Consider the following 15,870-nt stretch of genomic DNA (forward strand, 5'->3'; position numbering starts at 1 on the left):
CCTCAGGAGCACAGCTGCACTCAGAGGCTGGGCCCTGCACACTTCACCCTCCCCACCAAGGTCCTTCCTCAGGCCCTCTGATAGCACACTGGGCAGCTCTGACTCAGCACCCTCCCGCACTGGGGAGGAAAAATACCCCCACCCACCTACAATTACTTGAAGGCTTCTGACGTCTCAGGAGATGTGAGGCTGACTGGCTTTTGCAGAGTCTGAAGCCCCTCAAATATAAGGGATGTCCTCTGGGAAGGACTTGGGGGTGAGCTGGGAGGACAGTGGGGCGAGGAGGAGGCAGAGGGCTGGCAGTGGACTGGAAAGGGCCACATGCTGTCTCTGCTTCCCCAGCAGCCTAAGCCAGGCTGCATGGCCCTCAGTGGAGAGATCCAAGTTTCGGTCACATTCGTCGCCCTCAGGCACCACTGGAAGGTGTACTCACAGCATTGGGAAAGTACAGTTAAAACACCCTGCTTCCCAGAACTTCACAAGGAACGTGAAGGTGTTGTAGAGCAACTCCGATACAAAACGGGGTACCTGACTGTGGGTCCTCACCCGCGCGCTTGAAAGGACTTATCCATGCTCTACTGCAGGCACACGCGAAAGGTTCATAAAAGGTTTATTTACAAGGGAAGGGGAAATGAGGAAATGTACACCTCTGGGAGAAAAGTGGGAGACAAAGTTTTCAATGAGTCCTACCCGATCCGCCGATCAGGAATCCCAAAATGGCGCTCTCAGAGTTGGCCGCCAGCCAGGAGCGGTGAAGCCAGGAGGCGAGCGATCGCGAGCCAGCGAGAGAGCCCAAGGCCCACGTGTTTGGTTTTTATACCCAACCTGGCTGCCCAACTCCACCCTCAGGTCCCAGCCACCTTCCCCTTGGTGGTGACCGGATTTGTCTTTTCCAGTGTCTTGATGGCTTTAGTCTGGAGTGGGGGTGGGGTCCACAAAGCCTGCATGGGGTTATCTCAGGACATCATTTCCCCCTAACAAAGGGAGTGGAGACTACATGTTAGTTCTTACTTGGGAAACTTAATTGTGCTCTATTTCCTTCAAGAGGGCCAAGGCTACCCACCTTCTCTCCTCCTGCCTTTTCCCTTCACACTCCCTTCCATCCAGCCCAGCCCCCCTTACCTGTGCTGGTTGGGCCCTACCTGTCCCCTCCAGCCTGGGGCTATACCCTCAGCACAGGTGAAGCCCACTGGCTCCCTCCCATACCTCAAACAGGAGATAGATCCAAATAACTTCTCAGCAAAAACCAAGAAATTAAAGATATATTTCCATATAAGCTGGGGGGAAACCCTACTTTGAAAGAATTATCGATCCAGAGGAAGTTGAAAAGGCAGTACAGAGGAGTCCCGCACCCCCTGGAAAGTTTCCAGGTGACCGCCCAGAGCAAGGTCTGCAGCAGGACCTGGAAACAGAAGTCGGTGCTATCCACAGACTGCTCCAACCTCACCTGTTTACAGCGACTTCCTTTTTTAAAGATTTATTCTTTTATTTACTTATGCATACAAGAACTGGGGTACAGGCCAGAGGTGGGGGGGCGAGTGAGAGGATTCACCAGAGACAGTGGGGAACAGAACATGCAGATTGACTGAAGTACACTGCTGAGGGGAGCAGCGGGCGAGTCAGGAGAGGTCTGCTGCGCCATGTGGGTAGCTCCCTGGCCAGGGATCCAACTCATGCCACGGTGGCTGGTGATAGCTTGGTTAGGCTGAGACTTAACCCTTGCGCCACCAGGGAGGCCCCTCAGCAACTTCTTTTGCAAATACTTTTTCCTAACTATTAACATACTACAGCCATATTACAGAAAACTTGGAAAATAGGGAGGAGAGAAAGGATTCTGGGTTCTGCTATTTTGTGTGGTCACCGCAGTCAGAGGGTTCATTTCCTTCCAGTCTTTGTGGGTGCTTTTAGGATAATTGAAAGCACCATACATGTACAATATTATAACCCCATTTGTAGTTAGTGTTTTAAATAAACATCATCATAAGCTCTCCTTTATCATTGTAAATGGCCATATGATACTTCAAATGACTCTGCCCTCTTTTACATAATTATTCCCCTATTACCAGACACTTAGGTGGTTCCAGTTTTACTCTATACTAATTTTGTAACATTTGTTAATTATTTCCATTTTTTTTTTTTTAAAGATTTATTTATTTATGCATGCAAGAGCTGTGGTACAGGCCAGAGGTGCAGGGGCTGGGGAAGGGGGGAGCGGGGGAGGGGGGGAGAGAAGAGTCACCAGAGACAGAGTGGGGAGCAGAACAGGCAGACGGACTGAAACACACTGCTGAGGGGAGCAGCGGGGAGACAGGAGAGGTCTGCTGTGCCACGTGGGCTGCTCCCTTGCCGGCCAGGGATCGAACTCGTGCTGCAGAGGCTGTGGATTGCTTCATTGTGTTGTGCTTAACCCCTTGTGCCACCAGGGAGGCCCTATTTGTTAATTATTTAACATTTTCCGTATTTTGGATTCTTCACTAAGATTTATATCCAGGACTATGAACATTTTTAGGATTCCTGCTATAAAATGCCAAATTACTTTCCAAACGAGCTGTGTCAGATTTCGTGCCACTAACATTTTAAACTCTTGCCAGTGGTGTATGAGATCGTTTCTTTAATTGTCTCTCATTTAATAGTTGAAAACTGATAATGTCTGTGTAAAGTTGTGGATTCGAACTGTCAGAAAAGTTGGTTTTCTCTTGTTTACTGGTGATATTTTCTATTCCATGTCTTACTTGATTTGTAAGAGCTCTTTATTAATGAAAATGTTAACCTTTAATCTGTTAAAGTTGCTACAAATATTCCCAGTTTGTTGTTTGCCCATTGATTTGATTTAAATTTATATATACCATGTATGAGAATATGTTGATTTTTTTTAATGCAACCTTATCTCTCCTTCCCTTTTCTGCTTTTCACTTTCCATTTTCAAAACTCAGTCCTCTCCAGAAGATTCAGCAGCTTTCTGTATTCAACTGCTTCTCCTTTTTCCATGGTTTGATTTTTTTTTTTTTAATTTATAACTGTTAAGTGGTATAATATACAAACCAGAAGGAGATTTCCCCGAAAATTTCTGTTGGTGGATAATCTGTACCATGATCCTTCCTCGCTTATCTGCAAAACCTCTTGTTAATCTAGTTTAAGGAAGTGTTAAATTCTACCTCTGTCAACTCTCAAGTAGATGATTTCTAGAGCCCTGTTCCCTCTTCCCTCCCCCCAGATCATGACCAACACGGGGAAGATGAGGCGGAAGGGCCTGGCCAGTGTGCAGTGGAGCCGGGACGAGCCCCTGCGCCGGCCCGTCACCCCCAGCGGCCACAGGACGGGGTGCCCAGTGTAAGTCGGGCGTTTGGAGGTGGGGTTGAGTTTCTTGAGCTTTGTTCTGGTTGACTGCAGTGTAAGACGCGTGTATCTTAAAATCCTAAATAAAACATTAATAGTGAAAAGCATTTATCTCTTCATTGTTTATCATTTGAGGATTTTTAGAGGGAAAGAGGTTGAGTCTCCCTTCCCCCTCCAAGTGAAGTGGTTGGACTCAGGGTCTCCAGGGCCACTTCCGGCCTCTGACTAGGAGAAGCCAAGTATTGGCCAATGTCATTCCGAAAGAAAAGACTCTTACTCTTTTCTGCAGCCTCTCCTGGTGGCACCAGGCACTTTTTTTTTTTAAAGATTTATTTATTTATTTATTTATTTACACAAGCACTGGGTACAGTCAGAAGCGCGGGAGGGTGAGAGAATTCACCAGAGCCAGAGCGGGGAGCAGAACAGGGAGAGGGACCAAAGTACACTGCTGAGGGGAGCAGCGGGCGGCAGGAGAGGTCTGCGCGCCATGTGGGACCCTCGCCCGGCGGCCGGGGATCGAACCGGCACTGCAGAGGCTGCAGGCAGCTTCGCAGGCCAGCACTCAACCGCCACGCCACCAGGGAGGCCCGGCACCAGGCACTTTGTTGGGATTGGGGTGTCAGTTTAAGATGCCAAGTCAACATTTTTAGATGAGTATTTCAAGAAATTATGTGCATTTTGAGCTATTCTGCCTTATTCATCCTTCATAACTTTGCTCTACGCTTCTTACATATACAGAACTGGAGTCTGGTTACCCACAGCCTCTGGTCTCCCTGGGCACCTGGGCCCAAGCAGCTCTGTGGTTCCTGAGGGAGTCCCAGGCTGGGCAGGCCAGGCCAGAAGCCTCTTCTGTGGCTGGGGGGCGGCGGTGGGGGGAGGTTCCTCTCTTTTCCTGTCTAGAAAGATCACTGGAGAGAGAGAGGTGCAAACCAGGGAGTAAAGATTACAGGCAAAAAACCTACAGCTAGTCACTCAACAAATACTGGCCATAATATATTTCAAGTGGATCGACCTATTTTACTTAGTTATCCCCTTCACCTGGGCGATTTGGTTGTTTCCAGTTTTACTCTATGATAATTTGGACATGAACAGCCAGTCGCTGGAGATAGAGCAACCAACAAAGGGAAATACCCAAAGAAATGGTGGAGATGTACCCCAAGGCAGGGGACGACAGAGCCCCCACACCCAGCTCCTGCCTCGTCCTGTCACCCCTCTGGGACCTGACCAATGACATGGATTTATATTTAGAGACTGAGTCATGGACTTCAGCGCTGGGAGTGTTTGACTTGATTTCAGAGCTCATCATCCCATGCTTCATATTTCAGGGCTTTTAGTCTTACTGTTTTCTTAATGTATGCGTACAAAAGCTGGGGTGTAGACCAGAGGTGCAGGGGGTGAGAGGATTCACCAGAGACAGAGTGGGGAACAGAACAAGTGAACTGGCTGAGATCCACTGCTGAGGGGAGCAGCGGGGAGACAGGAGAGGTCTGCTGCGCTGTGTGGGTTGCTCCCTGGCGGGGGATCGTGCTGCAGTGGCTGCCGATAGCTTCGTAGTGCTGAGACTTAACCCCTGTGCCACCAGGAAGGCCCTGGCTTTTAGTTTTAATTACTAATATACAAACTGAGAACATATCTTTACCCCCTAAACCTACAGAAAAGTTTTTAATCTACAGAAAAGTTGAAATCTGTTGCAATGAAGAGCTTCCCTTAATGTCTTGCCACACTTGCGCCCTTTCTCACTGTGTGAGTGATGCAATTACACACATAAGCGTTTGTTTCTGCTGAGCTGCCTGAATAAAAGTTGCAGAGTGAAATATTACAGTGGTTATAACTAGACAGCAGCCACTAGAAAGCGTGTCTATAAATAGCCTTCTGAATGGAAGTACTAACAGGAGTCAATAAAATTCATCTTGCTTGAAATGAGAACGAGGACACCAAATGGTGATTTTAAAAGATTATTTTAAGATTCTATCTTAAAATTGTTCAAACCCTGGCTTCACAGAGAGGCAATAATGACCTGAGGATGTTTGATCGGAAATAAAGACAAAGGACTCTGATAAATATGAAATCTAACCTGTGGGCACAGCTCCTCCTTGGGCCAGACCTTCTGCGTTGTAGCGAGAACAGACATGTTCCACGCCTGGGTGGGGGGGCTGTCCCCCAACTACAGCAAGTGGTCCTCGCAGGGAGGGCGGCACCTCTTTCTTCTGAGGCTATGGGTGTTCCCGCTCTGACGAAGCCATTGCCCATCCCAGCCCCTTCCACTGAGGCAGTTCAGCAAGTTCCGCCCCCGCGGTGGGCTGGGTCCTAGGATGCGGAATAAAGCAAGTCACGCTTCTCCACGCACGCTGGGCAAGTCGCTGGGAGGGGAGGGACACGGTCATCCAATGCGCGTGGGTGATGGAGGGTCCAGGGGCGCTTGGGGCAGCCTCTTAAAGACCTTTCTATGACTCTCCATTCGCAACAGCGCCTCATAACCCAGAGTTGCGAGTGGCTGAATCGGGAATCTCCGTGGCCTTGGAGACACCGACGGCGTCACACACCCAAGATCCTAGTGCTTTTGGGATCAGTCATTCCACCTCTGCTAGGGTCGTAGTCTGAGAAGTTTCCCGGGCAGCCATACAGGGGTATTTATTTCTGCAATATTTATGAAAGGAGAAATCATCTAAAGGCCCAAAGCCGGGGGCTGGTTACATAATTATATATCCACACACGCGCCATCGGGAATGATGTTTTAGAGGAACAGTGACTGCTTGGAAAGAGCCTCGGGATATATTGCTTAGAGAAAGAGTAAATTATAGAACAATGTGGACCCAGGCCACTTAGGGTGACCCCGGGCTGTAGGTTTGTTTCAAGCATATATTTGCATTTCAGAGAAGAGGGAAAAACTATCACGTGTTGGTAGTGGTTGAGTCCAGGTATGGGGAGGGCAGAACACTCTCTAAATTCTATACATCGTCCAGATTTTTCATGATAAACACTGGTTTTATAGTCAAGAAGAGAAAGGTTGAAAATAAAACGTACAGTCGCCCCCATGCAATGCAGGGATCCCCTCACCCCAGCCTCAGATGCCTCCCCCCCCCACCTCCCCTCTGCCCAAGCCTCCCCCACTGTGGGATCTCACCCCCTCGCCTCCCATCTCTGTGTGAACTTGCTCTATCTCTTGCTGCCTCCTCTGCTCTGTCTTTGCCCTCCCTGCCTCCTGCCTTCCTTCTGGGCCTTTTCACCCTCCAGCCTCCTCACCCTCCAGCCTCTCTGGCTACTTCCCTCCCTATCTGCCTCTCCCATCGTAGCCCACATGGTCTGGTGGAAACCGTAAGGATAGAGCAGCCGTTTTAAGAGCTTAACGGACAGTGAGGCTGCAATTCCTGGAATCCGAGATTCTGAGAACCGGCGTCTGTAGCCATTAGATTCCCCCAACAGTCGGATTCCTAGAATCCACATCTGAAGCTGTCAGGTTACCCAAGGGGCCTGTTCTGTAGGCCTATTTAAACTGCTTAATCTTAGTGCTCGGGGTCCAACCCTGTCTGGGCGCGGCCGCTGTGTCGGTTCCACTCCGGGGGTTCGGACCCTAGCTCGGGCTAGCTAATAAAGGCCTCCTTTGCTTTTGCATCCAACTTGGGTCTCGGTCGTTCTTGGACTCGGCGCCGGTGTGCTCTAACGGAAACCTCAAGGTATTGCTGCCTTGGCCGGGGTGACCTTGGAGTGTCTGACCCTAGAGGACATCAGCATCTCTCCAGGTCGCTGTGGGGGCCGCCCTCCTCCGGGGACTCCCCCGCCATGTCCACTGCCACACGCGGACAGGCCTGGCAGAACACAGCGTCTTTTTAGGAGGAAGCCCTCTTCCTCCTAAGACGCTGTGTTCTGCCAGGCCTGTCCTGTGTGTTCTCCGGTTTCCAGTGCACCATATCCCAAGTGCCAGAGGCGTCCCCACAGCACCCCCCAATTCAGCATTTCCTAGATGGACACCTTTGCCTTCTGAGCCACTGTTTCAGGGAATGGTGTAAGGCCCCTGGACGCCTGACCTGGAATTGCACCCCATGACCTCAGGTCCCCGCTTTCCCACCTGTTCTAGCTCTGCCCCTTTTCCCCGGCCGCCTCTGGAGCATTTTTCTCCCGGAGCCCTGAGAGAGACCCCATACTCGTTCCCCTGCTGCCCCCACCCTCCCCAGCCACTGACAGGGCAGTGGGCCTAGCCCACCGCGAATTGTGACCAGTTTCCCCTAGGGGACGAGAGTCTAACCAAATCCCCCTCGCCGCCCCTCAGCCCTGGGGTCCCAGGGCTTTAATTTTTCAGTGACAAAGTGATGTACTTTTCTGCCTCTCCCCTGGCTCCTGGTGTGGGCTCTGCTGGAAACGTCCCCTTTGGGCCCAGGTGGCCCCAGCCCAGAGCTCAGGGCTTGCCCAGAGCCACATTTCCACCCCAGCCTTTCCTGGCCCCTCAGGGGGCGAAGTGCCCCTCTGGCACTAACATTAGGGGGCAGGTTTGCCTTGCACTGTCCCCCCCAGGCCCTGGCTGGAGCAGGCGGCCGGTGCCTCCTCGTTGAAGGGAGAGCCAGAACTTTCCTCGGGATCAGTTGTAAAAACTGGACAGGGCCACTTCCCACCCCCAGGGCTATGCACTGGCCTGGGGCCCCTGCGCCTTCTCTTAGATGATGGAGTCTCCGGCCCCGGCCCCACCCCCCAGGTGCACACATGAGAAATACGTGTGCCATGTTGGTTCACAGGGAGTAAGCTCCTCCTGGTCCTGTCTCTGTCTAACGCTTGCTGTGGCTGACCTGCCCTGGCCTGTCTCTTCTGACTTATTCTCCTTCACCGCCCTTGGAGACGAAACCAGGAGATTTGTTTGGTTGCAATGTCAAGCTCCCGGGTCACCGCAAGCTAAAAGATGCCATTGCCGTTGTGTGTCACAAAGACGCAGAACCAGGTATCGTGGCAGTGTATAGGCAGTAACACCGGTGAGGTAAGGCGCTTCCCAGCCGCTGCCCAGGCCCTTAAAAAGATTTAAAAGCTGGGCCTCCCCTGGTGGCGCAGCTGTTGAGCCCTGGGTTGCGAGGCTGCCTGCAGCCTCCGCAGCACCAGTTCAATCCCCGGCCACCGGCAAGGGTCCCAAAAAAAAAAAAAAAGAAAGAAAGAAAAAGATTTAAAAGCTGCCAATATCATTTAGCAAAAGCATTTCAGGTGTTTCCACTTCCTGTATTTGTATTGGATGCTACTTGGTCATCAGTCGCCAACTGTCTCCTCCTATCTGTATTTATTGCTGTTTTCATGTTTCCTTCCAGGCCGGAAGACCATCCCTTCTCTCTCCAGATGACTGGACATGCCAGGAACGGCTACCTCTCGTGCCTGTCCAATGCCCACCTTCCTGCCTCCAAGGGGGCCGAGCCTGGCGTGTCTGAGCCTCGCGGCTCCTCTTCAGGTAAGAACGTGGGCAGCCGAGGGGGTCCGCTCTGGGGCTGGTGAGGCCCAAAATGTAGTGAGCAGGAGTTCCCCACTCAGAGAGGCCTCACCTGCCCATTGTCGGCCTGGAGCCCTGACCTGAGCTGGGCTTGGGGCTTAGAGGCCTGGGGCCTGCCGAACACGGCCTGGGGAAAGCCATGATCAGTGGGAGGTTTCAGAGTAGGCGTCTCAGAACAATGTCACTCCACGACCAAAGCTTCCCGACGTCAGATTCTGGGATGAGGTGGTGAGCCGCAGGCGAGAGGCCGATGGAGTCCAAAGTGCGTGACCAGGGGCAAAAACAACTCTGGAATCCTAACGTGTGCCCAAGCCGCCAGTTGAGTTCGCCAGAGACTGGTGGAGGACATAAGTTATATTGGTTTTTTTTTTTTTTTTTTTCAGATAGGAAAAATTTTATATGTTTTCAACAGAAAGTATTTTTTTTTTTTTTCAAGAGGAAATGAAAGGGATGTGAGCAGGCCGGATAAGACTCTAATCTCCATTCAAATAGGAAAAAGCAAGAGAGGAGCAGGTCAGATTCCAGGATGAGACACAACCTAGAGCCTTAACAACCTGCGCACGGTTGGGTTCCGAGGCTCCCGGCCCCGCGATGGGGGGAGTGGAAAACAGGGTCACTTGGGGCTGGGGGTGAGGGTCTCTGGATAAACAGTGCAGAGTCTTGCCAGCTTTGATCATCTCTTACTTTACATGTGTCTTATAAGAGCTGGAAACACGATGTACCTTCCAGGGGTGCTAACAGTTTCTGCCAACTTGACCTGTTGCCATGGAGATAAAAATGATTTGGAGTTCTGTAAGCCTGGACTTGCATAAAGTTGTATTCAGGGTCCCATGTGTTAGCAACATGCTTGTTTTACCCCCATGGCAGCCCTCTGGCTTGTCCTGGCAGTGGGCCTCGCCCTGTCTTGGGGTGAGCCTTGAGCTTGTCCTGAATAGTCACTGCTGAGTAGCAGCTGTTGCTGCCTATGTTGATGTTACAGTTATTTTCTAGAACAACTGATTTTCAACCTGACCAAGTCAAGGCCTTAGGAAATTCTGGTTCCTCTCAGAGCACTAAGAGTGGGTGCCCACCAGGGGACTCAGCCTGGCGGTCACCAGTGCCTCTTCCTCAGAGGCGGCAGCTGCACCCCAGCCCTCCAGGATGACCTGGTGCCTCGTCACACTGTCAGGTACATCCCGCCAGTCTGCTCCCGGTCGAGGCCACAGTCCTCGTGTCCCCGTGTGCATCCTGGTGGGGGCCCCAACTCCCACTCTGCCCATCAGCTCGCCTGTGGCCTCGGTGGACTCCAGAACACTGACTACTCAGCCCTCACTGCTCCTGCTAGAGACCCACATAGTACCTGCTGTCCCCCACCTGCCAGGCTTTTGTCAGCCACGGGTCAGCACCCTCGTATCCCCTTTAAATCCTATCGCCACCCAGTTTGAGAAGGGACCTCGTTCTTGGCTTGGCCGGGAAAGAACTCAAAGCCATTTCCAAGCAAAGCAAAGTGTGATTTAGCGACTCGGCATGGTCCGAGCAGGCACAGTCCAGAGTGCACAGGCAGAGTGGCGGGGGACGCCTGCAGGCATCTGCTCACTCAGTCTCTTTCTGGGGTGTACTGCGCAGGTTTTCCCAGGGTGGTCTTTTGTCAGTCTTGGCAGGTTGGGGTGGGGGCTACCTCCCCCCACTAGGCACTTCTCCCTCTCCCCAGGCTTTATAGCCCCTTCAGGTTTTTCCTGGCGCCCTGGACACAGTTGGCCATTGATTTTCTGTAGGCGCCGCTCTCCTGCCCTAACAGCCTAAGACCTCTGCTTGGCAAACTGTCCTCCCCGTGGAGAAGCCAGGCCTCCAGGCAAGCGCCGATTCTCCTTCTGGTGCCAACGTGGTTCTTCCTCCTACCTCTGTCAGACTTGCCCAGCTGCAGCCCCTGGCCCCTCGTCTCCTCTGCAGGCCCGCCAGCTCCCCAGTGTTCCCCCACCTCCGTCTCATCCTCTTCTCACCCGCCCTCCACACGAGGGATGGACACAGGCTTCGGGATTTGTGCCTGGAGGGCTGTGTGGACGCGTTCTGAGGCTCAGCACTCAGAGTGGATGAGCAGGAGGCGGAGAGGAGCCGGGGCTGTGGGGTGTCGGGGGGAGGTGCGGGGGGCACCCTGATGCTCTCTGTCTGCTGTTTCACTCCTTCCCTGCTCAAGGGCCTGACCCCGCTGCCTCTTTGTCCTTCCACCCTAGAGTCTTGCTTCTTCAGCCCTTTCTTCCCCCATGTGCCCCCTGCTCACCGTCTCCCCGTCCCCATCCGGCCACATCCAGCTGCACCCCACAGGCCCCCTCGCAGCCGGCCTTACTACTGAGGTCGGCTCCTGGCTTCACTCATGCTGGGAGCAAATGCCCCTGCAGACCCGTGGGAGGCGCCGCCACGGCCCACCCAGCGGTCCAGGGAGCCCCTCACACCTGCACATTCAGTGGTGCTAAGGGTAGGACCTCGGGTGGGGGCCCCGGGATCCTCCAGCAGCTTGAGAGGCTGGATTGAGGGAAAGTAATCTCAGCGCCACAGACCCAGACGGAAATCGTTCCCGAGGGAAAAAACCAAGACCATTACTTAGAATTTTGCAAGACCTTGGCCCAAGGGAAGTTATTCTCATTTCACCTTGGCCAGACTCTCTGGGATTTCAAAATCACATGCCTTGTCAGTGGACCCAGGAGGTTCAGGGCACAGCCCTGTCCAAAGCAGGCCGGCAGGTGGAAAGCAGTGTCCGGGGAAGCCTCAGGCGCCTGCCCGCTGTCCTTCTCCGCCCAGCTCCCGGTGCTTCCTGAGGCTGATTTCTGGTGCCATTTCTGAGTATCCGGGGTGGCAGAGGAGGAAGCGGGGAACAGGGGTGGTAACTGCTGTTAGGTCTCAAGGAGCTCAGCTTAGTTGCCCCCATCGGCACCCGGAGGACCGTCCCACCTGCCCGGGAAAGCTACAGATGCTTGAAGGCGGCCAACTCTCCCCCCGCCCCCCGCCATCATGGTGACGCCATCACGTGCTGGGCCTCTCCCCTGTGTAGCCCTGCGCTGTGTGTGGTTCCGCTCAGCTGTCATCTCCTGCACCCAAGTTTTGTCTCCTGGGCCGTATATAAGCCAGCTGGGCAGAGCGCACAGGCAAGTTGTCCACTGAAGGATGACACGAAGATCTGGTCTTGGTGGACACTGGTGTGGATTGTAAATAAAGCCATCCGTGGGTTCTGAACCCAAAATAACTGCCTTGTTTGGGTTAAAAGAGTTACCTGGAAGCGGCAGTGGTGCAATGCTGCAGACACCGGCAGGGGAGAGTCTTTCCGAGAGGAAGCAGAGGTGATGTGGCAGAGGGCTGCAGAGATTCTTTAATGAAATTGCTGAAGGAGGTTGGGTTAAGAAGCGGGGAAGTCAGTGTAGCCCGGCAGTGCCCCAGGCCCCTGGGCTGTAGGTGAAGAGGAGGAGAAGACAGTGGAGCCTGGGCGGAGGGGTTACCGCATTTGAAACAGACTAGATCAACCCCCCCCCACCCCCCCCCACCCCCCCCACCCCCCGCAAGCACTCCTCTGTGGTGTCGTCTGGGGTTCCTGTCACTTCCCGGAAGCTCCCCGGGGTGACTGCAATGCCCAGGGCTGGCCATGCATGTCAGCACAAGCTCTGCTAGTTGGGAGGAAGGGCAGGCTGAGAGACTCAGGCCTGAGGGAGTGGGGCAGATCCAGGTGAGGAGCGCCCAGCCTGGGGTTGTCACGTTTAGAAAACAGAGGCACCCAGCTAAGTTTGAATTTTAGATAACAAATGATATCTCCGTGGGCTCCTGTGCAGCGCTGCCAAGCAGCAGCCCTGGGACAGTCCTCTCTGTTTCAGCTCTTTGCAGAGAGGCCTTGGGGCCAAAATCTGTGCTCCCCTGGGCTGCGCCTGTCCCAGCTGCAGCCAGCCGGGCCTCTGGGTCATAAGGACAGCCAGGCTGCCTGGGAAGCTCCCAGCTATTCCAGGGACAAGTCCCAGAAAGGCCCAGTTGGTGCTTTCTTTGCCTTTGTCCAGCCAAGAGCACCTGCAAAGGGTTCCAGAGCAGAAGTCGACTGGGCTCTCTCTCCTCCCCAGCTGCTGTCCTCACCAAGCCTGGAGCGTGGTTGCCAGTGGGACGTCACGGGGAGCCACACCTGCCCGCCTCGGGGCCCCACATCCAGCAGAGGGAGGTGCCCCGACCCCCAGGCAGTGGAGAGACCACCAGGTGGGTATGGGCAAGTGTCCTGAGGCCTCATCTGCTGCTGCAACAGCGGCCTCCAGGCCTCAGAGCACAGAGGCAGAGTGTCCAGGGGACCTGGGGGCGCCACTTGGAGGCCTGCCTCTGACACGGAGTATTTCCACAGGCCTGGTAACCCTGTGTCAGCACAGGGAGGGGCCTCCGTGCAGGCCTTTCTGACAGAAAAGGCAAGTGCATTCGTCATGCCTGCTGTTGAGCTGGGAGTGGCAGGTTCACACCTCAGCTGAGGGCACAGCTGGCCTCGGCCAGACCAGGGTTCATCAACAGCAGGACAGTGGGGATCAGATGAGACAGTGGGAAAGTGCGGCCTAAAGCCACCCGCCCCTGCAGACACGCCCCTCCACTGTGTAGCAGGTCGGGGCACCCTCCTGAAATGGGAGGTTCGCGTGGAAGCTCTCAGGGGTGGCCCAGAGCTGAGCCTGGGCCCCTACTGCCTTCACGCCTGCTGCCCACATCTCCACCAGGCCAAACATGCCCTCCGGGCCAGCGCCATTTCCTTTTTCTCCCTGCAAATGCCACTAGGAACAATCTCCCTCCAGAAATCCTAATAAGGACCCCCAAAGACTCTCTTCTTAGAAGAGAAGTGGGGTTGCCCCTCTAAGTCAAACCATGAGTGACCTCACCTTAATGCCAATGGCTTCAATTCCACTCTTGGGGGTGGGGGTGGGGAAGCCCCGGGGGGCTCTATTTGAGGAAAAGAAGGATAGAAAAAAAGGGAAAATTATTTCCCCCCACAACTCCCCCACTGGCTAGCTGACCTTTGCCTAGAATATTCCTTCCCCACCCCACGTCTCAGCTCAGCATCATTTCCTCCCGCTGACCCCAAAGTCCTGGCCGCACTGCGGCCACAGCACCCTCACACAGCACCGAGGCCTGTGAAGCCACGAGGCCCATGACTGTCTCCCACTGTCTTCAAAGAGGGCACCATGTGTAAGGGGCTCGGTCTGTCCCTGTGACCCTGCATCTGGCCCAGAGCGGGCCCTGGTGATTCTTGTTTCGCCCCCTAGCTCCCTGCTCTTGGCCTCCAGGGTGAGGACAGACCTTTGTCCCAGAGCCTGTGGTTTGGGTAAATGACAGGCTGGGCCGATATTACTCGCTGCGAAACTGACTTGGAAATGGTTTCAAGATAATTGCAGGCCCAGCGCCAACCCAGTGACTACCAGCTGCTAGTCTTGCTGTGAAATTTCCTCCCCAGAAATCAGGGAGCAAAAGGTTCATACCCCATCATCCTACTGCCCCCTCCCCCACTGCACCCAATGCCAAGTTCTCCTTTATCTTTTTTCAGTCTGCTTCTTAGAAGCCTTAGCATTGAGTAGCTGGGGAGAGATACTATTAACCAGGCTTAAAAATTCATTTACTTAAAGAAGAAACAAAATAAACAGCATTTATCCTTTAAAAAGCCAAGGTGAGGGCCTCCCTGGTGGTGCAGGGGGTTAAGTGTCAGCACAGTGAAGCTATCACCAGCCACTGAAGCACAAATTAAATCCCCAGCCAGGGGTTAGCCAGGGAGCTACCCACATGGCACAGCAGACCTCTCCTGCCTCACCAGCTGCTCCCCTCAGCAGTGTGTTTCAGTCGATCCACCTGTTCTGCTCCCCACTGTGTCTCTGGTGAATCCTCCCACCCCCCACACCTCTGGCCTGCACGCCAACTCTTGTATGCATAAATAAATAAATCTTTTTTTTTAATAAATAAACAAAAAGCCAAGGTGCCCCGCCCCACACCCCACGAATTCAGGCAGTCCCGACTCAAGGGCTGACTGCCTCTTGGACCAGGCAGGGCCTGGATTCCAGGCGTGGCTCCAGGAAGGTTCAGGTCACACTGCCCAGCCCAGCCTACAGGCCACGTACCGTCTGCCGGTGGGCCCTGGGCGTGGCCGCCCGGAGGAGCCCAGCTGGCTGGAGAGGGCATCTGCCTGGAAGACAATCAAGGAAATGGGTCTCGCCCGCACACAGTCCCCTGCTGGGGCCAGTGGCACATGGGTCATGGTGCCCATCCTGCCACAGACAGGAAGCAGGACTCTGCTGGAAGCCTTGTGGCTTCTGAGAAAATAAGGAAGAGATTTAACATCTCTGTGCATATATGCTTCCCTCCCGCCATACTCATCCCACATGACAGACACAGCGCGTTCAGCTAAAAAAGCTACAAACTTTGACAGAAAAACAGAAAGAAGCTTCAAACTGAGAACAAGGAGGCCGGGGAGGTGGCACGGATAAGGGGTGAACGCACCCCGGCGTGTGGCCGGGGCCAGCTTTGCCTGGCAGGCTCTTCTTCCTCGGCCCGGGCCCAGCCCCTCTCTGGCTTGGTTGCAGCCAAGACGAAGGGCACCCACGACGACAAGAGGCGTAGGAGCCCCCGGGAGCGCCTAAGGGACCCCCCTTAGGGAGCCCCTGAGCACCTCTGTCTGTACCTTAATACAAGTGGTGGCTCCGAAGAGCCGCGGGACCCCGGAGCCTCTGCTGCGGGGCCTGTCCGCTGGGGATTATGACTCAGCAGCCAGGCTGGCAGCAGTAAAGACTGAGTATCTCCAGGGCCTTTTATTGCGCTTCCTTTCCCAAGCAATGTTCCTGTTGATAAGCAGAGATACTATAAGCTACTGGTGCTTTCCCCGTCAGTAACTTCCTGTCTCATTGGCCACCTCCCGTTTTGCACCTACACTGAGATTGACCCATTTTCTCACCCCAGCACCTGGCGTGCCTACGGCAGATTGCTTTCCTAGGTCATCAGTGAGGCCGCCCTGATCTTTCATCCCACGTTCTTGCCAGGACAGTGCCCGTGGGCACCCATCAGGCTTGAAAGGGGTGTCATCCTCCTGTGCCCCGACCCTACCCTACTGTGAC

At 54.0% G+C, this 15,870-nt stretch overlaps 2 protein-coding genes across 11 annotated transcripts in view; one reads left to right on the forward strand and one right to left on the reverse strand.

Annotated features, from left to right (window-relative positions):
* ARMC9 (armadillo repeat containing 9) overlaps nucleotides 1-15,870 on the forward strand; it is a 136,984-nt gene that overhangs the window by 117,095 nt on the left and 4,019 nt on the right. For 3 of the 4 annotated variants that reach the window (XM_037524213.2, XM_037524215.2, XM_037524214.2), the window contains 3 exons: nucleotides 3,215-3,330; nucleotides 8,619-8,755; nucleotides 12,808-12,997. In XM_037524213.2, the coding sequence (XP_037380110.2) occupies nucleotides 3,215-3,330; nucleotides 8,619-8,755; nucleotides 12,808-12,997 (443 nt within the window). The remainder of the gene's footprint in view (nucleotides 1-3,214; nucleotides 3,331-8,618; nucleotides 8,756-12,807; nucleotides 12,998-15,870) is intronic. The other variant, XM_054700155.1, reaches the window with a different exon arrangement.
* Nucleotides 8,495-15,845, reverse strand: LOC119256300 (proline-rich antigen-like). Of its 7 annotated transcripts, none has more exons than XM_054700156.1 (6): nucleotides 15,719-15,845; nucleotides 15,441-15,597; nucleotides 13,654-13,714; nucleotides 12,039-12,211; nucleotides 9,517-9,551; nucleotides 8,495-9,129 (listed from the first exon to the last, which is right to left on the reverse strand). In XM_054700156.1, the coding sequence occupies exons 1-6, from the start codon at nucleotides 15,777-15,779 to the stop codon at nucleotides 8,951-8,953; spliced, it is 666 nt and encodes a 221-aa protein (XP_054556131.1). In that variant the 5' UTR covers nucleotides 15,780-15,845; the 3' UTR covers nucleotides 8,495-8,950. The 7 variants fall into 7 exon arrangements, 6 of the variants coding, with proteins under 6 accessions (XP_054556131.1, XP_054556133.1, XP_054556135.1 ...); XM_054700161.1 differs by lacking the exons at nucleotides 8,495-9,129; nucleotides 9,517-9,551 and adding exons at nucleotides 11,757-11,961; nucleotides 14,881-14,945; XM_054700158.1 differs by lacking the exon at nucleotides 9,517-9,551.

This window comes from Talpa occidentalis, unplaced genomic scaffold (assembly GCF_014898055.3).
Source record: "Talpa occidentalis isolate TD23 unplaced genomic scaffold, MPIMG_talOcc4v2.1 talOcc4.3, whole genome shotgun sequence".
NCBI lineage: Eukaryota > Metazoa > Chordata > Mammalia > Eulipotyphla > Talpidae > Talpa > Talpa occidentalis.